The sequence below is a fragment of the Glarea lozoyensis genome, assembly GCF_000409485.1.
Source record: "Glarea lozoyensis ATCC 20868 chromosome Unknown GLAREA15, whole genome shotgun sequence".
NCBI lineage: Eukaryota > Fungi > Ascomycota > Leotiomycetes > Helotiales > Helotiaceae > Glarea > Glarea lozoyensis.
The window spans coordinates 2,103,743-2,124,439 of NW_007360989.1; the positions used below are offsets into that span (position 1 = coordinate 2,103,743).

Genomic DNA, 20,697 nt, shown 5'->3' on the forward strand with positions numbered 1-20,697 from the left:
CAAAGTTACACGGACCACGAAAGACGTTAAATCTTTCACAGGAGAGAGTTAGTGAAGAGTTATATTCTTCTTAAGAAACACTAATGTTTCTGCGCATGTTATTCAAAAGTAACACAACGAAGGAATAAGGAGAAGCTCGAAACATTAAAATTTTCTTCGATTATGTTTAGAGTGTTTCTTTTTCCAATCCTTTTCCACACTTAAACGTCTCAAATGACAATTCAAGGCGTAGCTAACTGTCGCAACTTTTGATAAAACAGATCTTTACAACGAGTAAATTTAGCTGTGTTTTGATATTAGAACATACTCCCGGTAGACTCCCTCCTAGTGCAATATCTTAAGCGAGATATCACTACACCCCCTTGGTGTACTCGCAGTACTAAGCCTGTAATACACAGAAACTACACAGCATAATTAGCCATCAATGAAAAATATAACATCAGAAGTACCTACTCTCACCAAACCCATCCGTACAAGCTACACATCCATTAGCAATCATCCCACAACCCCCCAAGGCATCACTCACCAAAATACCCTCCCTGATTCTCAATCCAATACCCCAACGGCACCTCCTCACTCTCAACATAAAAATGATCCGTCGTAAAAAATACCCCACCCACAACCTCCACCGGCCTCACCGCCGCCAACCCCCCCGTATTCGGATTGATATTCAGACAATACTCCGCTCGGCCATCGACGACTGTACACAGCGGCGCGGAGCGCGTGCACGATTGCTGCGTGTTGCCTGCGAGCCAGAAGAGGGAGAGCGCCTCTGGGGTCAGATGTGCGGCGGTGGGCGAGGCGGAGAGCACGGAGAGGTAGAGGTCGTTGTAGATTGCGTTTGTGGAGTTGGTGACGCGGGCGTGGAAGGAGTAGTAGTTTCCTGCCAGGGCGCCGGCGTCGGTGGGGTAGGTGCATTTGATGCTGCCGCTGGCCATTTTTACGAGTGATTTTTGGGAAATTGGGATGTAGTAGAGGAAGGGGAAAGTGAGATTGAGTACAAGTGACTTTGGTTTTTCTTTTCTTAATAATGGGCTGGTATATATGCAGGAACTGGAAAACTGCTCAAGTGAACGCTGCAGGTAGTTTTTTCTCGGTAACCAACATACAAGGCCGTTGTGTGGATTAGCTCGTATATTGTTGGCTTATGGTACCTGATAGCTTACCTAGCGAGACTTCCCAACCAACAGACATGGGATGATTAAGTTCTTCTGCTGGTTTCTTTTCTGCCTGAATTTAATTATTCCCTTAGCCGCTGTTTTCCAACCAACCAACCCACGTTTGTCAAGCCGAACCAACTTTAAAGAATGCATTCGAAGTCATCACCTCTCCCGAATACTTGTGATATCTCCTATCACCTAATCTTTAGCGGCACACATTGCATCCTCTAACTTACTTACAGGCATGGCGAATTCTATTGCAACAGAAATCATTCCACTGAGCCCAGTTCTCATCACAGGTGGATGCGGATTCATTGGTTCTCATCTTGTTGAAGAGATCCTCGCTTCGGAACCTACCTGCCAAATTCATGTCATTGATATCAATACTACACCCAACCGTCTCAATGACCCGCGTGTCACGTACCACACCGGCGATATTTCAAGGCTAGAAGATGTTGAAGCTGCAATGTCTGCTGCCCGTCCCTGCACGATCTTCCATGTCGCTTGTCCTGACTCTATGGTCACGTTGGACGTGTCAGTCTTTCAAAGAGTTAATATCAATGGCGCTCAGAATTTGCTTGACGCAGCAGAGAAAATTGGCAGCGTGAAGGCGTTCATCAATACCTCAACCTCGTCAGTTATTCACGACAACATCTCAGACCTCATCAACGCCGACGAAAACCTACCTGTTCTCCAATACCCCGTCCAGAAACGAGTATACACACTCACAAAAGCAGAAGCCGAAGCCCTCATCTTAGCCGCAAATCGAAAACGTGGGGACTCCTCCATGCTGACTGTATCAATGCGACCCGCGACGGCCTTTGGCGAACGAGATACAATCTGCATGGGCAAGATTGTCTCCTCATGTCGACAAGGCAAAGGAAAATTCCAGATCGGGCCCGGGAAAAATCAATACGATTTTATTTACATCAAAAACCTTGTTGATGCGCATTTATTGGCGGCGTATGCTCTTTTACGAGCTCATGGCAAGGCAGCTCCGCCAAAAGGTATGAGGATCGATGGGGAGACTTTCAATGTTACCAATGATGAACGAATATTGTTTTGGGAGTTTAACCGTCTTATCTCTGCGTCGGTGGGGTTCTCGATTAAGAACGAGGATGTTAGAGTTGTTCCGAAGTGGGTTGCTTTGTTAATGGCTTTTATAAGCGAGTATAGTACTTGGATTCGTAGTTGGGGATCTGAACAGGCTCTTGTGACGCGAGAAGCTGTACGATTGACGACTATTGAACGAACCATGAATGGTGAAAAAGCGAAGAGGCTTTTGGGTTATAAGCCTAAGGTGAGTATCCGCGAGGGGATCGAGAAAGGCGGCAAGTGGTTCATGGATGAGGCGGCGAAAGCTCTCGAGACCAAGAAAACTGTATGATTGGTATTTCTTGTATCTTAGTTTGGTTTAGAACAATCAGAACTGTGATTATGACCAGTGCGCATTGTGGATGCCGATTGGTGGTGAGATTTGAAATGCTCCTCTGCAATTGCTTTGTGCAGTTGGTCATGTTGGCAATGCAGTTGGTTTATCCAGATATTTGGGCCTAGCTGAAGGGCAACTAACTGCAGTAAGTTTTGCAAATTCATATTGTCAGCTTTCTCGATTATCTCTTCCAGTCGGATTTATAGTCTAGTAGTGTTGTTCATAATAACTTACTGTGTGAGCACCACATGTATTTCAGAGAATTGTAATCAGCTTCTCTGAGAATGAGCACATGCAGACTTTACATTGAAATTTTGAACACACTCTATACTGTAGACTCTTCGGCTGAGATCCTCAATTTGTAGCTCACCTTTGCGCAGCGTGCTTGCCCCAGAATAATGAGAAAGTCGCTAAACTGTTGAAACCTTCATAATGTGGTACACTGGGACTATCGCTTTTTGATGAACAAGCGTTCTCGCAGAATTAAAAACCGACAGCGGCTCAATTGGGGTCATGGGAGAAAAAGCAGATGGAATCTGGGAAAGACTATACTATGACAGTGTCGTATGTTCGAATTACTCAGAGGGAGGTACCTCGATAATCTATAAAATTGATGGATTCTCAGAAGCAAAGTCTAGAAAGACTGTTACAGACAACTCCACTATCTGTTTTGAGGCAGATTTAAACAAATATTTACGAGTAGAAACCGAGCTACTATATGGAGTAGAAGAGGTTGCTCCGCAAGACTCGTCTAGTATGTAGCTCCTTGTGCTTGCTCCTCCTCTGATACGAGCGCGGCCCTATTATCATCGGTATAAGCTGGCCGTGGACCCTGCGCAAGGACCTCTTTTGTATTTTCCTAATTCATACAGGGTTTGGGTATCCACATAACGCTCAGTGAATCAAACTCGCACCTAAGAGCAGTTGCTTCGGCAGCGGAATTGCCGCATGTATTAAGTCGAGCTTTTTCGTTGTGCTTGCTAGGCGGACTGAAACCCAAGCGAACAAGGAGTAGCCAGAAAAGCGATGCCATTGTGATGTTCAACGCATGTAGGGCTGTCTGCTTTGTCTATCGCCGACTGCTGGTTTTCGTACGCGATAGAATTGGGTCCAGGAATGTCTCTCGCTTGGCACTGGAACTTCCAAAAGATATATCTAGAGGGTTTGATCTGACGCTACACTTGAGATATTTGATTTCCGAAGTAGTAAAGGCAGTGTTTACAGGCGGCTCTCATTTTAAACGTGAGGAGAAAGAAAAGAGTGGACAGACGTGTCTCTATTACTTAGTGTTTGCAATAGTTGAAACGGAATTTAACGGACGCTAAGACGGTTAACCGTCGTCCGTTTAGGTACCTCGAGCGCGGTACGTTTTTAGAGGGCTAAAAGGCCGTCCGTTAATAATTTAGCGCCGTTAACGGCCGTTTAAAACCGTTTAGGGGGGTTAAAATTCGTCTGAACTAAGAGTTCTTTAGTAGTATTATTATAACGAATTAGACTAGAAACTAGTAGTATTAGGCGGTAACCCCTTAAAATAAAGCTATAATCTATATCTCGAGGAATACCCGACTTAGCCTTAACTTTAGACTAATAAAAAATATACCGAAATTAGTATATCTTTAATAATCCTTTATAGGTCGCCGTGTATTAAACGGATTATAACACTAAGGTAAACGGTCGTCCGTTTTATAAAAGCCTTAACGGACGCTAAGTAACGGCTAATCTTAGCGTCCGTTTAAGAGATACCGAAACGGTAGGCCGTTAACGGCCGTTAACTATTACTAACACTACTATCACTAATATGCCAGTCTTGCGCCTTCATCGACATTTTCACAAGGTTTTTCAGTAGTGATTTTCGAACAAAATAGTGTGTCAATAGAAATAATGATGAAAGCAATTTAAGCACGTCAGATCAATCGAAGTATAATGACTGGCAATCTGAAAGAGGTGGGATTCTTGTAGCCGAGAACCCCCTTCGCTTAAATTCCGAGCTCGGTTAAGACGACATCCCCTACCATCTTGCAATGCTTCGGATTTCGGAAAACAATAGTTAGCTAATTGCTCCCATCTCAACTACTCCCTAGAGATTGACGGGGGGTCTCAAATGTTATGTCTTTTGTTATTTTGTTAATTTGTTACGAATGTGCTTTTAGTCTGAGCCAGAATAACATAAAATTGTCCCATACAAATCTTTTGTCTTGCCCTAATCATCTTTCACCCAAGCTCGCCGCTCGGCTTGGCCGAATAACTAATTCCCGGAAAACTTTGTGAGAAGTAGCCACAGCCAGGATATTGTATAATTGCATAGACTTCAATCGCCTGAGGGTCACCCTTCGACTGTAGGACCTGTGAACAGTGATGCGTATGTGATAATGGCAGTTGTCCATGGACCATTTTTCCACTTGACAAAGCCTTGTGAAACTTCAACAAACTGAAAGCGCAGTGCGTCGAATGCAGCTCATTCGTGAGCCAGACCTTCTTGGTATCCATTCCAAATTCCTCTTCGCTTACCACTGTGGTTCTATTCTCGTCACCATAAAACGTCCAAGGGCCAGCTTTCCGAAACTCCTCTGTAATTTCCTGGTCAAGGCACTCTTGTGGCAGCCAACAAAAGGAAAGAACATCCCACTCGCAGCCCCTCTTCTTCGCTTTATCTGGACTGTTACCACATGGATTCCGCATCGGCTCAGCGTTAAATATCGGGGCAAGTTCAAAATCGCTTCTGACCGTGACCCAGAGTGCAAAGATAGTACAAAGTCCGCAGATAGAAAACATCCAAATGAGTCTCTCTCTAACAGGCAACGATTGAACCCGCCTTTGATCGCTGTGCTGCTTAGACTCATGCTCCAGCAGGGTGTCGTCTTCTTCATCGGATTCCATTGTTTAGATACCGAGCCTTCGGGATGAGTTGATAATCAATCTTACCAGACGTTCTAAAGCAATACGTTTGTTAGTAAGAATTATTTATAGTCCGGGGAAACTTACCAAAGTCGCACCTCTTAGTGCGCCTGCTGGTCGAATAATAAATTGTGCAGTAGTACTGAGACATTATCGGCTTTGTAAGGAGAGGTTTAGAGTTTTGTTAAGGATAAGAACTTTTCGGCGATGTGAAACTGGTAATTCGTAGTCGGTATCTCTTGGAAGGGGCTCGGTTCGGAATTTGAACCGAGGACTTGGAGGACCTTACTCGAGCGCGCGCTGCCAGTTTTTCAATCCAAACAAGGATTATGCCACAAGTGGGCTACTAAGCCTCAAAGACCCGGGTAAAGGAAATTGTGTCGTTGGCGATCCAATTGGAGAACTAAGTATCACATATTAGAGAATGAGGTTGAACTACAATGTATTTTTCTCGGCACCAAACGGTGAGCCGGATTGTCGAAACGGGGTTTCCAAAACTGATATAATCATCCAGGCCTGGTCGGTTTTCTCTATCACGCGCAAGTAGACCATTTGTGGTGGTTAGGGAAGGAAATCATACAAGTCTTAAAGCGTGCAGTGATCTTGTTTTGGCCACGCAACTAGAAAACGGCTCAGTTTGTCCCAGATATTACAAGTTTGGCGGCTTTACATACGAAAAAATTGCCATTTAACAGTATTAATTTAACAGAAGCTCTATTATCAACAGTGTATGTTGTTTGCAACAAATATCTGATTTTTGTTGCTTGATAGCAGGAATGAACTTAAATATGTAGCTACAGAACTAATGTATTATGTACAATTAATTCAATTTCTCTTTTGTTGAATGTTGCGTACATAAGTGCTGGTTTTTAATTCACAACCAAGGTTATTTTGTAGCATAAAAATGGTAAATGAGTTCTTTGATCCGAAGACAACTGCTTTCGTCGTACTGGAAACCCACTTTTAAAATCTTCCATCTGTCATTTCGGTACTGACCATGAAATGAAACGCTCGACTGACGCTATATTCCCGTAAGCCGGTCTTTCGGATATGAATCCCGGACTGGTCTTCAAAGACGGATCTGTTGCATTCGTTAAAGATAGATGGAAAAAATGTCGGGACTATCTACTCGGATACCGGCTATTGGTGTGTGACAGTAAGCCGTGAATTCAATCAGCCGACAGGGTTCGGCAAAAGGAAGTGTTCCGAGACGAATGATGTTAGAAGGTCAGAAAATGTTGCTGAACTATATATGGCCTCGACCGAGTCTCTAGATTGGTATTATCTTTTGATCAACATCCGTTGATCATACTCAATCGTTGTGATAAGTCAATTCATTATTCAGATATACAAGATGCAGTTTGGACACCTCGCCTCCGTCGCAGCATTGCTGACCGCTATCATCGCCTCTCCTATCATGGGAGGCAGCAACGCCATTGGCATTCTCGGCCGCCAGACCACTGGTAACAAAAGCCCAAAGTTCGAAGACTATGAAGTTGTCAAACGTCAAACAACCGGCAACAAGAGCCCGAAGTACGAGGATTATGGAGTTACGAAACGTCAGACAACCGGTAACAAGAGCCCAAAATTTGATGACTATGAAGTCACCAAACGCCAAACAACTGGCAACAAGAGCCCAAAATACGAGGATCATGAAGTCGTGAAGCGTCAAGCCACTGGCAACAAGAGCCCGAAGTTTGAAGAATACGAGGTTGAGAAGAAATAATCCCAAGGCAAACATTCAAAACGGGGATTATATCAAAGAGTTGATAGAGACTTGGGTGTGAGGGCGTGAAAGAAGAGGGTGACGGAGGGCAGGGCGGATGAGTGAAAGATGCTGGAGTATTGATATTTCGACTTGCTTCTTATTTATCGGACTCCTCGAATTTTGAATTGCACTTGAAGCTCATCAATACCGGGATTGCATCAGATTTGTTGTCTTGGGGGATTCTCTCCCTATGTCTACCCAGAAATCTAATCTATGGGCAACTTCTACTCCACTATGCCTCATTCATGTGATTCCGAAGAAGTTCCATATGATAATTGAAAGGTCGACTTGTATCGTAAACCAAAGAGTCATTGCAGGTCTTGAATAGGATTACCTCATTGACTGGTCTTTCCTTCATCATCACCATAACCCCAAGGTTCTAGCAAAAATCCCCCAAGAATTGGGTTTTGGGAGGGTGGGGATTGATAACTTCTGAAGATGAAGCAGTATCACAGCGTATAATAAAAATCCTAACAATTATTTGAAGGTTACGAAGTCTCGAGTAAATGTAAGTTGACAAAGTGCAACGGATTCTTTTGCCGCCAGAGTGAAGAGTACTGAAAGTTGAGAAACACGAAGCCCCATTGATGTGGAGCGCCTTCAGCACGGAATACCTTCAATTTTCGATAAGCGCAAGATATGGGTAAAGGTCAAAGGTTTTCTCTATCAAGATACTGGATTATTGACGGTACCGTCGATAAACGATGGGTTGATAATTAGAGAAATAGTAGACGCGCCCGTGAAGCTTTTGGGAGACGGAGAAGACTGATGTTGTATGTATGTATGTTTGTGAGTCGATCTCTTCGGGCGCGATCAAGGAGTCGACACTCATCATATCTTCTTCTCGTCCGAGTACTAATTCAATTGCTCACACCACCGCCTCACGCTTAGCGTCAGCTCATCAAAACATGTACAGCTTGCTTCAAATTTCTTTGTTTTGCTGAGAATAATTCTTCACTGTCTCGTGAACGAATCTAACCAATTCTGTAACTTCGTCAAACGGTACCTCGAACAGCAAATCGGTGTTTAGGGATAATCTCCCGAAAAATCCTAATGCCATTCCGAGATATGACAAATCTTTCCGATTGTCTGGCTTTTGAATAATGAAAACTGACAAGACGTATGTTGAAACACACACCAGATGGTACAAGGGCCTATCACAAGCGTTAGCGAACCTCCAAGTAGCTGCTAGATCATATGAACACAAACCAGTTTTCTTGAAAATCAGCTGTACTCAGTTGACAGCTTACAGTTAGGATTTTTCTTGCTGATGCAGCGCAAATCTCAGCTTTTTGCGCCTGGTCAAAATCAACTGTGTCGTGTGCTGATTCGTCAAAATCTAGGGCACCCATGAATAGCGTAATAAGAGTTTCGTGATATTGAAAGAGGTTCCTCAAGCGCACCCTTCGGTCTGTTGTACTGAGTGCAGAGTAGTTGTACGATTTTTGGCTATCAAAATCATCAGAGAACGGGAGCATTTCTTTCCAGCCCCTTAGCGCAGATTCCAACCTGCCATAATGTAGCGTTCTCCCATTACTCCCGTACAGCTTGCGAGACATGTTGGAGCATAAAGTTGAAAAATGGTATTGAGTCGAAAGCCAGTTGAAATCTTCGGTGACCTCTTGTGGAACGTTTTCCACAAACTTATCATTCAGTATCTATATGTAAGTTAGACAGTCTCGCGAGCCCATACAAACATCTTACAGAAAACATCCTATATCGTAAACAATACGGCTTTTCCATACAGTACAAGAAACATAAAGCTTTTCGCGCTTGCTTCTGATCCGCATCCTTTGGGTATACTCGATATATTGATCCACAGTCGTTCAAGCGAAGGGCCTGCATACATTGCATGGAGGCCATCATAAGTTCTGGAGTTGCTGTTGATCCTGCACGGATCGAAAAATAAATCTTTCAGTTGCGTCAGTTGTCCTATCAAATAAGTCGGCTGGGGATCTAAAAAGCGGAGTTTTACCATTACTAATAGAACCTGTCCAGCGTAAGTTTAAGGTTCTCTATTGCTTTCGCAAAGTTTAGTCTTTCTTACCTGCATGTCCAGTAATGAGATTGTGCCTGATGTTAGCTGATGACGAACTGAGAATACCTTATCAAATAGTACAAATGCATTATATGATGGCTTTTCGGGCGCATGGTAGTTTTCGTGGGAGTTGAGATAATGAGCAGCAAGTGCAAGCACAGCATTTACTAGCGCTAAGGAAATGGGATCCTTCGTCGATTGATGTTCTGTGTGCTCAATGGCATCTTCCACAATCTTCCTATCTAAGAAAAGATCAATTCTAACCGATTAGCCTACGTGCCTCTGATAAAGCTTACCCTTGTGGGTCACTATAGCAAGCTAAACAGTAACATCAGCTTACTATGTCTATATGTTGATTGACTTGAAACTCTCACCGTCGATGCATTTTTGATAGAAACTTCTTCTATGAAGCAAAGGAGAAGGATTATTGCTATCGCTTGAGAAATTACGAGGTAGGGTACAGAGTTGTCCCGCTGCCAGTCTTCTCAGAATTTTGGAAATTTCCTGCTGCTGACTTTTGCTGACCTTGACGTTTTCTGCTTTTAAACCGGGAAAAAATGGAGGCACAGCTAGATTGATAGAGTGGAAGTCATCTGTTAATATTTAGCTTGTTTAAATGTTCATGAACGGAATTAAACCCACCAGAGTCAGCTAGTACAGGCTTTTGGACCTAAGAATTGATCAACATTGAAGGATTGCAGGTGGGTTATAAATTTATCTTACACTGAGCCCTAACTCTATCCGTGTTTGGGGAAAGTTGGAGCTACTACTTAAACTTCGTTGATGATTGTCATTGGACATGTCGGTATCAACGCTTGAACTTCCCGAGAGATTCTGAGACTCGAGAGACTGCCAGAAGTCTGCTGAGATTGTTCCGTCTTCAAAATCAAATGTTTCGTTCAACGCGTTCCAGTCGGATTCCATAAAATGATGCTCTTGGATCGAGAAGTCCAGTGTACTTGTGATATCCGGTTTTGCCAACAAATCATCTGTAGTCGATGCCACTGTATCCCTTGCGTTTACCAAGGGTGCTGAAGGAAGCCATTTCGTAATATCTAGGCTTCTTGGGGGTGATAACAAAGACGTGAGTTCTGGGGAACACTGATTGGACTGTTGGTCTGGATCAAGGGAGTGTCGAGAAGTTTCACCACCGAACGCCTCTTCTGATCCTCTTCGGGAATGATTTATGACTTTATAGCGACAGTCACATGATGATTTCTAGTTTTTACTGGTCAACACAGCATATTTCCGATACCAACAAGGTACATGGCTGAGAAAAACTTACTTGACATTGGCCACATGGCTTTCCTCCATCGCCTAATTAATTTTAGGAGAAATATCATTATCTGATTTTACTGTCAACTCACAGCGTACTTTTCTTTGCTTGCAGACTTCGCACGCACCGCGACGACGGATTAACCTCTTGTGTCGCTTGGAACCTTGGTAGTCGGCCATTTTCGTCAATTTAAATGTGAGTATATCGAAAACTTTCATAACAGGTCGAGATCGCAATGATTCTACTTTATTGCCGATAAACTCATCATGCCGTGTAACTAGAATTTCCCGCTCTGGCTGACGGGACGGTCATATCGTCAACTCATGTCGGTGCTAAAACAGAACGAGCGCATGATAGAAGGGTCCACACAGAACTTGGCACCGAATATTAATCCAAAATGCTTAAGCACGTTAAGAAAATGCATGGAGACACAAGCTTTGACATCTACACCGCTACGTAAGTGGAACCTTATCTTCCACTACCGTATTACAATTCCATTACCTTAAAATGCTTTCGCAAATAAGCATTTTGTGGTTGAGGCTAATGGAGGTGTTAACATTCGCCATCGATACTTGTGCTCACAATAACAGCCATTTGCGTTAGAGAGGTTATAACAGTCGGAGACTTTAAAATAGAAGGTTCCGTAGTCCAAAAGATCTTGTTCATTATCAATGCGAGAAGCATTGTCACACGATAGACAACATGACAAACATGCACTCGCCGTGTATCTCTCTACAAAGGCGCAAGTGCTCGGACATACCTCCACGGAAAGCACTGCATACACAGCTTTACCGACAGCCTGCTGACCTTCACCCATGCTGGCTATGATCAATCTTTCCTGTGCCGGATGTCGTTGCCCTAATCCAACCTTCAGCAGTACGTTCAATTGCTCTATCCCGAATGGATTGAACAACGCTGGGCCAGTCGCGGCAAAAGTGAGTGTTACCCCAACCTGAAAGACCCTGCGTACTTCCTCTGTCTTCGGGGTGTTCGAGTGTAAGATCGGCATGACACATGATAGACTGTACATTCAACAGGATTAGAACCAACCGTGGAAAGTTTTGGTTTAACTTACCTGCCGAAGTGTTTCCAAGCAGTGATGCAGATGGTTTTTGTTGGTTCTTGATATATTGTTTCTTTCGTACTCGTACAGAGCATGCTTGATAGTCATCTAGAGAATTGGAGAAATTAGCACCCAAACTAAATATATTGTATGAACAGGCTCACAATGCAGTGGATTTGATGCATGACAGCGACTCCGTAACCCTCACTCTCTTCTGCCCACTTATGCGGTTCAGCTGCTACCTCATTCATTCTCATGCCAGGAGGCGGAGTCCCAACAATGGAAGGATATTCTATTGCAACCCAACTTCCTGTGACGAGGGGTCAGTATCGTGTCTTGAAAAGAACCTTGTATTCGTACCGACGTAGAGTTCGTCCCAAGGGGGATTGAGCTGGTCTTCACTATCATTCACAAACGGATCTGTTGTAAGAAACATCTCGTCATTCTCAATGACCACTACTCTTCAAGGTACTGTGATTTATTGTCAACAAAAGCAATACAATATTCTTGATGCTTACGCACTACAACCAAAGAGTATATCAGTCGATAATCCACATGTACCTAACACTGAGTGTTCTTTTGGCCATAGGATGTGAGCATACGGCAATGCAACGATTAGAAGGCAAGTAAACTTCAACAAATTTGCCGGAATGATTCGTTTGGGGCGGTGGATAAAGTCTTTTTCACTTTCTTCGTCCTGGACCAAGATTGGCAAGTATTTGAAGCTTCGAGCGTTAGACATGTTGGTCCGAATTCTATTGATATTTGGAAGATAATATTAAAACACTAACAGACATCAGACGGTCTGAAAAGTTTTGTGCCTGTATTAGCATGAATATTTTACGGGACCGTGAGGGTTCTGAAATCGAAAGTCGTCAAGACAGTGCCCCAAAACCGATATTAACCCGTACCTGGCAATTGATGTGCGCCGGATATCTGTAGCTCGAAATTCCGAATTCGGATAAATGACAGTGAGTGCATAACTTTCAAGACGAAAGTAACCTTCACTTCGGTCCGAAGTCAGAACCGAGGGATGTTGCGAAGCACTGCGGATTTTCCCACAGGTAGGTTACCAGCGAAAGCTTGCAGGGAAGTCCGACACATCACCGCAAACTAACGAAACTCAGGTCGTACCCGTAATCATTAATCTGGTTTCCGATGCTTGCTGATATCCGAATTTCGGAACTGGAATATCTCAACCCAAAACTCCGAAGTTGGCGAGTTTTATCATGGACGAGGGTTACGATAAATCTTCGCTAATTACTCGGATTTGAGTAAACCGACCGGAAGAGATTGGATTTTAATTTACACGAACAGGCATGTAGAGCTGAGTTAGATACTATTATTAGTTTGAACATATGTAATTTAGGGGTTTTCGGCAGCACCGTAATTCTTTCATCCATTAAGCAGAAACAATATATATGGGTGATGAAATATATAAACCAAGGAAGGTTATTATAATGTTGAAATTGCATAGTCGGAAAACTCTAGATGTTCGGCACGAAGAAAACTTTAGTTAGCAAGCGGTAAAGATTTGGACTTAATGGGGCGGTCATTAATCATCTCCGAACAACGAAATATTTCCTCAACATTATTGCTTGATTGATCCTGAGCGGTTAGCCCCACGATAAATTTGGCAAATTCATGATTCAGAAGTAAAATATCAGAGAATCTCATGAATTAGTGGGCGACTTATCTGTTAGCCAGCATTCAGTGCATCACGGAATAATGACTTTGTGACGGTGCTTAGCTGTTAGAGCATAAGATGTTAGCTGTAATACTAGGGCATTTCATATTTCCTGGAAGTGTTACAGACTACTAGAAGAAGAAAGGACTTATAACTGGACATAATTGAAAGCAGATTGCTATTACTTTACATCTCTGGTACGGATGATCGCTCGTTATGTACTCATATACATGATAGCCTTCCGCTTAACAGACCAGGAAACCAATCGTTCCGTATGTCCGAATCTTATCTAGCTCCTCGTCTGGAAGTCCCAAATTTTCCATCAGATATTGTGCACAATGATTTGCGTGTTCCAAGCTTCCCACCAGACCGTCCAGCCTGTCACCTCGTGCCATAACATCATGACCCCTTTTCAACATAAAGGAACAATGAACCAAATGCTCTCTTGTAGAACTCCAGTAATAACCCTTGTGAGCAAGCTCGTAGAGACTCATCTGATGTGTTCCGTTCTGATCCGTATAATAGGGCCAAGCTGTACCATTCTGAAAATAATAAAATTCATCCACGTAATTTCGTGGACAATCTCGGTGAAGCCAATTGGCAGCAAGAACGTCGTATTCGCAGTCCAGTGCCTCGGCCTCTTCTGTAGAATTTCCGCATGATAGTGGTGTTCGTCGTGGAGCATGGGGATCTAATCTGAGATCATTCCAACGGATGGATCCTCTATCTGTTCTTATCCATGTCCAACCCGCTCCCCCAAGAGCAACGACCGCCAACACAAACAGCAAGAGTCCTACGATCTTAAAGCGACGATGGCTGATAGGCTGCAGTTTCGTGTTGTAATACGTTTCCTCGAGTGTTTCGCTGGATTCGGTATCAGACCTTTGGACATGTTCGTATTTGTGCTGATAATTTCCGTCCCAATTTTGTCTCTCCCATATCGCACCCTGCATCTTCCGTCAAAAAGATTGTGGCAGGACAATTGGGGTTTATAAGTCGTGACTGACGTGTATCAACAAAGCGAGTGATATATCGAAGGGCAAGACTCATACGACTGATTTTGGCAAGCGTTTAGACTGAGTTCTAAAGATCTGAGGTATGGAGGTAATGCGCAAGAGTTCCCTCACAGTGGGTGTGTTTTCCACTTCCGAACACATTCGGATCTCGGTTGACAATCTGACATCAACGACAAGACGCCCGTGGGAGCCGAGTGGGCATCTTTTTGGGGGCATATCTTGTCACGGTCCGAAGATCTTATATTGATGCCTTTCGGACAATCAAATTGGTATCACGGTTTAGTTCGGCAAGATGCCACAGATGTATTTGCCGGTTAAGAAGTATAAGTTTGGAGAAATTCCAAATGCCCAACCTCGACAGCGGCGAATTTTGTTGATACCATTATGTATGCTTGCATTGTTGATGAAGAACGCGGCATTTGTATTCTGGGGTTTCGAATGGAGGTAAAACTTAGGAAAGCATTTTTGGGGATCTACCCAATGCACTCTTCACTCCTCACAGCAAGCATTGACCATACTTTCTGATTGCCCGCTCACGATTCAACAGTCCCAGTCAAAACGATGTCTAGTTTGCCAATAGCTCTCAAAATTACGCAGCAACCCGTACTCAAACCCCAGTCAAAGTCGTCAACGGCCCGCGGATCAACGACGTCGATGCCTTAGGAGCCCCCGTCGGTGCCATGACTGGGCCAAGGTGTACAAACTTGCTACAGAGAACTCTGTGGACCACTTTTTCGATAAGAGGGATTCTTCGATACGATGAGGATTCATAGATCTAGCGCCTACTGAGAACGATGGGTCTAAAACACAATACTAAATGAATAAGATCTGGACATTTTGCTGTTTTCAAAGGCAACAACGCTGTACCATTCATTTCAAATAGAGAACCTTTGATACTTTTGTTCATGTGGTGATGTGTTGTATCCATGAGATTTTCTTCTCCCGCCAAGTGAAACACATGGGTGTAGCGTCACGTGTCACTACTTCGTCGCACCTGCCACGTCTCGGCTACCGTACCAGTGCCAATTTCCCCCCATGCGTCCTGCCGAAAAGTCCACCTCGAAAAAAGTTGTCCACATTGATCTACACCAATTGCAGAATAAGCACGCCGTGGACGTCCACTCTAAATCCTTTCGCCTCAGTAACGACATATTATCCAGGATCCAGGCGTTATTGGAGACCGCTCTGGCGGGTCGACCAGGGGCGATCGATGGACGGTACCGTCGGTACGGGAAATGGAGTGGGTTCGAAGAAATCAAAGGAGAGGAAGGCCGGTGATGGGCCTGGTCAGAGATTTCAGTGCCCTAGGTGCCCAAAGAATTTTAGTCGGATTGAAAACTTGACGAGGCATCAAGCTAATCGTGAGTCTATTCTTTGTATTCCTTTGGAGCTAGGCTCCACGGTATTTTTGCATTGAACTCTTGGGAGTCAAAGTCAGCACCTAGAGGCAAAAGCTTTCAAATCACGTTACCGCTGCCTTTGAAAGCTGCTTTGAGAGTCAGAAAGCGAGAAAGAAAAGAGTGAACAAAGCCTACATCCTGTTGTTAATACTTCAAACAAGCCAATGAGCATGCAGTCCATTATGAGGAATGTTCGATACTTTGAATTGCCTTACACTCTTTCACTTGATCAAGGAGCAAATGCATACTATTATATATAAAGCTTTTACTAACAGCATAATTAGACGACGATGTTGGCAAATTTGCATGTGTTATTTGTAGAAAGCGCTTCACTCGTAGTGATCTCCTGAACCGACATCGTCGAATTCATGAAAACCAAGTCAAGCCTTCGAGTAATGCTGGGTCATCAATCGAATATACACCCTCGCCTCAAAGGGATGTTAAGCGAGAGACGTCGATTGAGACCGCAGCTTACCAGCAACATGGCCGTACAGCCATTCCAATGCAACAGCCTAGAGATGTGTATGAGCCTCAGTACGGCAATAACCCTTACCAGACCTCTGCTCTCCCAGAAAATGGGTTTTCGAATGGAGCTTCTTCCATGCTTCCAAACCACACACCGGCACCACGACTCGCGAGCCTGATGGAAGCCGCTCTAGGGCCACAGCCAGATCCCTCATTCGCGCCAATGCAGAACTTCGATCCTTCTTTATGGGGAGGATTCATGATGTTTGGTGATAATTCAAATACATATATGGGTACCTACGATGCCGATATATCCTGGACCTTGGAGTCCTTTCATTCGGAATCACCCCCAGATAGATATCTAGACCCGGAAATGATGCGCAATAGCAACCGGACTTTCGCTGACGATCCTTATGGCTATCAAACAGGATCATATCGGCCAGATGGTGTAAATCAGCTAGACGCCGCTGATGTTGAAGATGAAGATACGAACGATTGGCCAGACAAAGAAGGAGGTATCGCTAGCAGACGACAACGAACAGCTAGGGTAGTTCCGCTTCATTTATTTCCAGTATCATGGCAGAATGTTCTCGACGAAGCGAGAGCTAGTGGTTTGTCTGCAACGACAATACGCCCGTATCAACATATCAGTACTTCCATACGATCGAATCTTATGGCTGCCCTGCAGGGAGAAAACTTCAGAAATGATTTGTCTCGGTCTGAGATTACCGACTCCAAGTTTCCACCAGCCGAGGCGCTCGATTTCTTTTTGCGACTGTACATTAGATATATACATTCACGATTCCCTGTTCTACACCTTCCGACATTCGATATTTACAATAGCCCGCCGCTGCTGCTAGTCGCAATGATGTTCCTAGGATCTAGCCACTCACGCATAGATAGAGGGCGCTTTTCGAGGCTTTTCTATGATCACCTGCGACTAGCCGTTTTGAGGAATAATGAAATGGACTCGAAAGCTGTAGGTTTTCGTGAAATATTGAATTTGACCCCAAGCTAATGAACATTAGTTGCGAAGAACGGAAAATATCATGACCGCTTTTCTGTTGTGTCTAGCTGGGACATGGAGTGGAAGCAAACGGGCATATGAGTTTGCTGAAGGTGGTCGAGGTACGCTCATAACGGCCTGTAGAAGAGCGCGACTTTTAGACTGCAGACCTTCGTCTAGAGTGTCACATGAACAATTTCAGCGTCCAGGACTGAGTCAGCTAGACGCGATCTGGCTTGCCTGGGTAGAGACCGAAAAGCGAAAGAGACTCGGTCTTTGTATATATGTAAGTAGAACCCACATGATGTTTATGCGTTGTTTCGCGCTATCGGTTGCATTAATGATAATATTATGCTTACTTGCTGCCTTTTTAGATGTTCGACTGCATGTATCCGGCGCTATTCAATAATCAACCATATGTCAGTAAAGCGGAAACAACAAATTGTGCGTTTCCTTGCGCCGAGGAATTTTGGGAAGTCCCAACAGCGGAATCATGGAAGTCGATGCTGGGTTCCGCAGATGCGCCACCTGTAACGTAAGTACTTGGAATTGCTTCTACGTTTAGGGAATTCGTTCTGTGACAACTCATCTAACACGAAATAGATACTACCTTCACGCTCTAAATGCTTGCCTATTGAGAAGATATATCAAGCCTCCACCGCCAGTAACCAATGTCGGCTCTGAATTTGGAAAACTGGTTCTCATATATGCACTTCATACGCATATCTTTGAGTGGCGACAATCAACATCCATGCTCAATCCAACGGGTCTTGGAGGCTACCTTGGTGGTCAAGCCTTACCCATGGGTAAAGGTCTTAAAGAACGACGGCAATGGCTTGCTGATGGTGTCGAGAGTTGGGGTGAGTGCTATCAAGGCATCGATACATCAACTGCCGCGGCATTGCTCCATCGATTAGCTTTCGTTGCACTAGATGTCAGTCTTAGTGATATGCATCTTGTCGCTGGTCGGTCTAATAATCTCAATGATGGGAATTTTGCGGAAGATAACCTTATGCATTGTAAGTTGTTCTCAACCGATTCCTTTATCTGTGGATTTAGTCCCACTATCGCTACATGGCAGAACCAGTTACTGACTCAGCATTTCTACTAAAGGGGCTAACAGCGAGATTGCTAATTCCACAATGCATCACGTTTTCACTATGCTTGAAATTGCGCATCTTGCCATCAACAACGGGTTTGTTGAAGAAAGCTCATACGAAGTCGCGGTTTGCTTGTTCACTGGTGGCATCATATGTTGGGCTTACGCGAAGCTCAATAAGGGGCTGAACAGTAACCACCATCGTGCTAGAGAGGAAGTTCAAAAAGCTAGCACTGCGCTGGAGGAAATGGGATGCTGGAGAATGTGTAGCATGTTCTCGAGGATCCTGAAGAGTTTTGAGCTTGGAAAAGGTGTATCATAAACATTTTAATGTTCGATACCTGCACAAACCCGTTTTGTCTGGATTGTTTCATATATGGAGAACTTGTTAGCGGCTGTAATACCTGACATTAGATTAAGCCACCAATAGGTCATCGAATCGCACGTGACGACTCGGCAGGCGCCATGGTGGGAATTTGCGGCTGAGGTTTCAGAATCTCCCCAAAAATTGACAAGTGACTTATTGGCACACAAAATACATGAATCTTGCGGCATAACGATGAGACTTCTCAATACGTCAACAGAACTTTTGGAAGAATTTATCGACACGAGTGTGCCTCCATATGCCATTCTTTCTCATACGTGGGGGGATGGGGAGGTATCATTGAAAGATATGACCACAGATCCGGCGTACAAGTCGAAGCTTGGCTATACGAAAATCTCCATGACTTGCCAGCTTGCCCGAGAAGATGGGCTTCAGTACGCATGGATCGATACTTGTTGTATAGATAAATCAAGCAGTGCCGAGCTCTCAGAGGCTATCAACTCTATGTATCAATGGTACAAGAAAGCTGAGAAGTGTTATGCTTACTTGTTTGACTTGGATTCAACACCTACTTGGCGTAAAAGGCTGCCTCAGTGCCGCTGGTTCAGTCGTGGGTGGACGCTCCAGGAATTGATTGCGCCTATGGACGTTTGGTTTTATGATGGAAAGTGGAACCTGGTCTTTCGAAAAGGTGAAGACAGTCACTTGCTTAAGCGTATCACTGGTATCCATCAAGATGTTTTGAAGGGTTCGCGATCGATGCTTTCCATGTCAATTGCTCAGAGAATGTCATGGGCGTCTCGACGTGTTACGACTAGAGCAGAAGATGAAGCTTATTGTTTGCTAGGTATTCAGCACATTTCACGTATGTGGCCGAATACCTTGAACTAATTGAAATACAGGAATATTTGACGTTAATATGCCCATGCTTTATGGAGAAGGTCGAAAGGCTTTCTTTCGGTTGCAAGAAGAGATCATACGAATATCTCCAGATTTGAGTATTTTTGCGTGGACATCAAAAAAGCCACCAGGCGATGATGAACAGGCCCCAGTCGCATGTTCCATGTTTGCTTCAGCTACCGATGACTTTGCTGAAAGTGGGACTTTCGTCGCCGTCAACGCTCAATCGACCAACGACTTTTCTATATCGAACCAGGGAATAAAAGTCCATACAAGACTGGCATTGCAGAAAGTGCCCCGTCAGCAGGGTTACCGGTACGTTATGAAGGTTTGCAAAACTATTGATGGACGTGTTTTTGGAATTCGTCTTAGAAAGTGTGGTGTATCGCAGCTTGTGCGAGAAGATCCTTGGGTGTTGATCGGCGAGGAAAATACATTTCCATCTATGCAAAGTAGGATCATGTATCTTCTAAATCGACTGCCACCAGCGCACGCTCCGAATTATTTACTCGAAAGTATCGTACTTGGTTCACGGTCTCGTGTTCTTCAAATCGATCTTCCACCCGAAATGTATATCAACAACGTCTGGCCCTGGTCTCGATGGGACGTTACTGACCAAACATTTTTCGTTTCTGATGATTTAGGCTTAGACTGTGCAGGGTTCAGAGTCTTTGGTGGTTATGACTTCGACCCTCTCAGACGTGGAGAAAGATCTAAATTTAGTTTCATGGTTTATGTCTGGAAATGGTCCCGAAATGGTGATCGGCCGATGACTGAGCCTGAATTCACGCTTGTTCCTTGGACGGCTTCGGATACCAGTCTCAAAGATCTCAACGAGAAACTCGAGCAGTACGAGTATAACTCCACGATGCTTCAAGCTGACTTTGAGACTTATCGAGTACGTGTGGCTAAGAATGTTCATTTCCCGTTCGAAAAAAGGAGGCTCGTCAGTGCTCGATGTGCGTTCAATCTCGTTAATGATTGGTCGAAATGCAGTGAACCTTTCTGGAAAATGACGCTTTTTGTGGAAGCTTCGGGGGATGGATTTTGAGTTGTTTATGCTAGATGAAAGATTTGGACAGCTCCATCTAGAATCGAGTTCCCCAATGTAGCTACGTGCTCAGCTTATCTTTTTCTCAAACCCATCTATGATCGTTTGCAAAGACA

At 44.1% G+C, this 20,697-nt stretch overlaps 9 protein-coding genes across 9 annotated transcripts; 4 read left to right on the forward strand and 5 right to left on the reverse strand.

The window, feature by feature from the left end:
- Positions 1-324: 324 nt before the first annotated feature.
- On the reverse strand, positions 325-938 carry GLAREA_06505 (uncharacterized protein; the record flags this gene model as incomplete). Its single annotated transcript, XM_008081918.1, has 3 exons — positions 325-401; positions 454-477; positions 527-938. The coding sequence occupies 3 exons, from the start codon at positions 936-938 to the stop codon at positions 325-327; spliced, it is 513 nt and encodes a 170-aa protein (XP_008080109.1).
- Positions 939-1,404: 466 nt separating this feature from the next.
- GLAREA_06506 (NAD(P)-binding Rossmann-fold containing protein) lies at positions 1,405-2,547 on the forward strand (the record flags this gene model as incomplete). The annotated part of the gene is made up of 1 exon (XM_008081919.1): positions 1,405-2,547. One exon carries the CDS (start codon positions 1,405-1,407, stop codon positions 2,545-2,547), a length of 1,143 nt encoding a protein of 380 aa, XP_008080110.1.
- Positions 2,548-4,803: 2,256 nt separating this feature from the next.
- GLAREA_06507 (uncharacterized protein) lies at positions 4,804-5,469 on the reverse strand (the record flags this gene model as incomplete). Its single annotated transcript, XM_008081920.1, has 1 exon — positions 4,804-5,469. The coding sequence occupies one exon, from the start codon at positions 5,467-5,469 to the stop codon at positions 4,804-4,806; it is 666 nt and encodes a 221-aa protein (XP_008080111.1).
- A 1,372-nt stretch (positions 5,470-6,841) lies between these two features.
- On the forward strand, positions 6,842-7,213 carry GLAREA_06508 (uncharacterized protein; the record flags this gene model as incomplete). Its single annotated transcript, XM_008081921.1, has 1 exon — positions 6,842-7,213. One exon carries the CDS (start codon positions 6,842-6,844, stop codon positions 7,211-7,213), a length of 372 nt encoding a protein of 123 aa, XP_008080112.1.
- Positions 7,214-8,177: 964 nt separating this feature from the next.
- On the reverse strand, positions 8,178-10,748 carry GLAREA_06509 (Zn2/Cys6 DNA-binding protein; the record flags this gene model as incomplete). The annotated part of the gene is made up of 11 exons (XM_008081922.1): positions 8,178-8,409; positions 8,465-8,913; positions 8,960-9,166; positions 9,303-9,535; positions 9,590-9,611; positions 9,668-9,766; positions 9,819-9,886; positions 9,936-9,963; positions 10,017-10,511; positions 10,579-10,610; positions 10,661-10,748. 11 exons carry the CDS (start codon positions 10,746-10,748, stop codon positions 8,178-8,180), a joined length of 1,953 nt encoding a protein of 650 aa, XP_008080113.1.
- A 307-nt stretch (positions 10,749-11,055) lies between these two features.
- GLAREA_06510 (uncharacterized protein) lies at positions 11,056-12,374 on the reverse strand (the record flags this gene model as incomplete). Its single annotated transcript, XM_008081923.1, has 6 exons — positions 11,056-11,109; positions 11,330-11,591; positions 11,715-11,740; positions 11,797-11,942; positions 11,993-12,088; positions 12,194-12,374. 6 exons carry the CDS (start codon positions 12,372-12,374, stop codon positions 11,056-11,058), a joined length of 765 nt encoding a protein of 254 aa, XP_008080114.1.
- A 957-nt stretch (positions 12,375-13,331) lies between these two features.
- GLAREA_06511 (uncharacterized protein) lies at positions 13,332-14,272 on the reverse strand (the record flags this gene model as incomplete). The annotated part of the gene is made up of 2 exons (XM_008081924.1): positions 13,332-13,382; positions 13,574-14,272. The coding sequence occupies 2 exons, from the start codon at positions 14,270-14,272 to the stop codon at positions 13,332-13,334; spliced, it is 750 nt and encodes a 249-aa protein (XP_008080115.1).
- Positions 14,273-15,545: 1,273 nt separating this feature from the next.
- GLAREA_06512 (C2H2 and C2HC zinc finger) lies at positions 15,546-18,627 on the forward strand (the record flags this gene model as incomplete). The annotated part of the gene is made up of 6 exons (XM_008081925.1): positions 15,546-15,696; positions 16,020-17,179; positions 17,229-17,492; positions 17,581-17,741; positions 17,810-18,225; positions 18,320-18,627. 6 exons carry the CDS (start codon positions 15,546-15,548, stop codon positions 18,625-18,627), a joined length of 2,460 nt encoding a protein of 819 aa, XP_008080116.1.
- A 237-nt stretch (positions 18,628-18,864) lies between these two features.
- On the forward strand, positions 18,865-20,581 carry GLAREA_06513 (HET protein; the record flags this gene model as incomplete). Its single annotated transcript, XM_008081926.1, has 2 exons — positions 18,865-19,477; positions 19,533-20,581. 2 exons carry the CDS (start codon positions 18,865-18,867, stop codon positions 20,579-20,581), a joined length of 1,662 nt encoding a protein of 553 aa, XP_008080117.1.
- Positions 20,582-20,697: the final 116 nt, after the last annotated feature.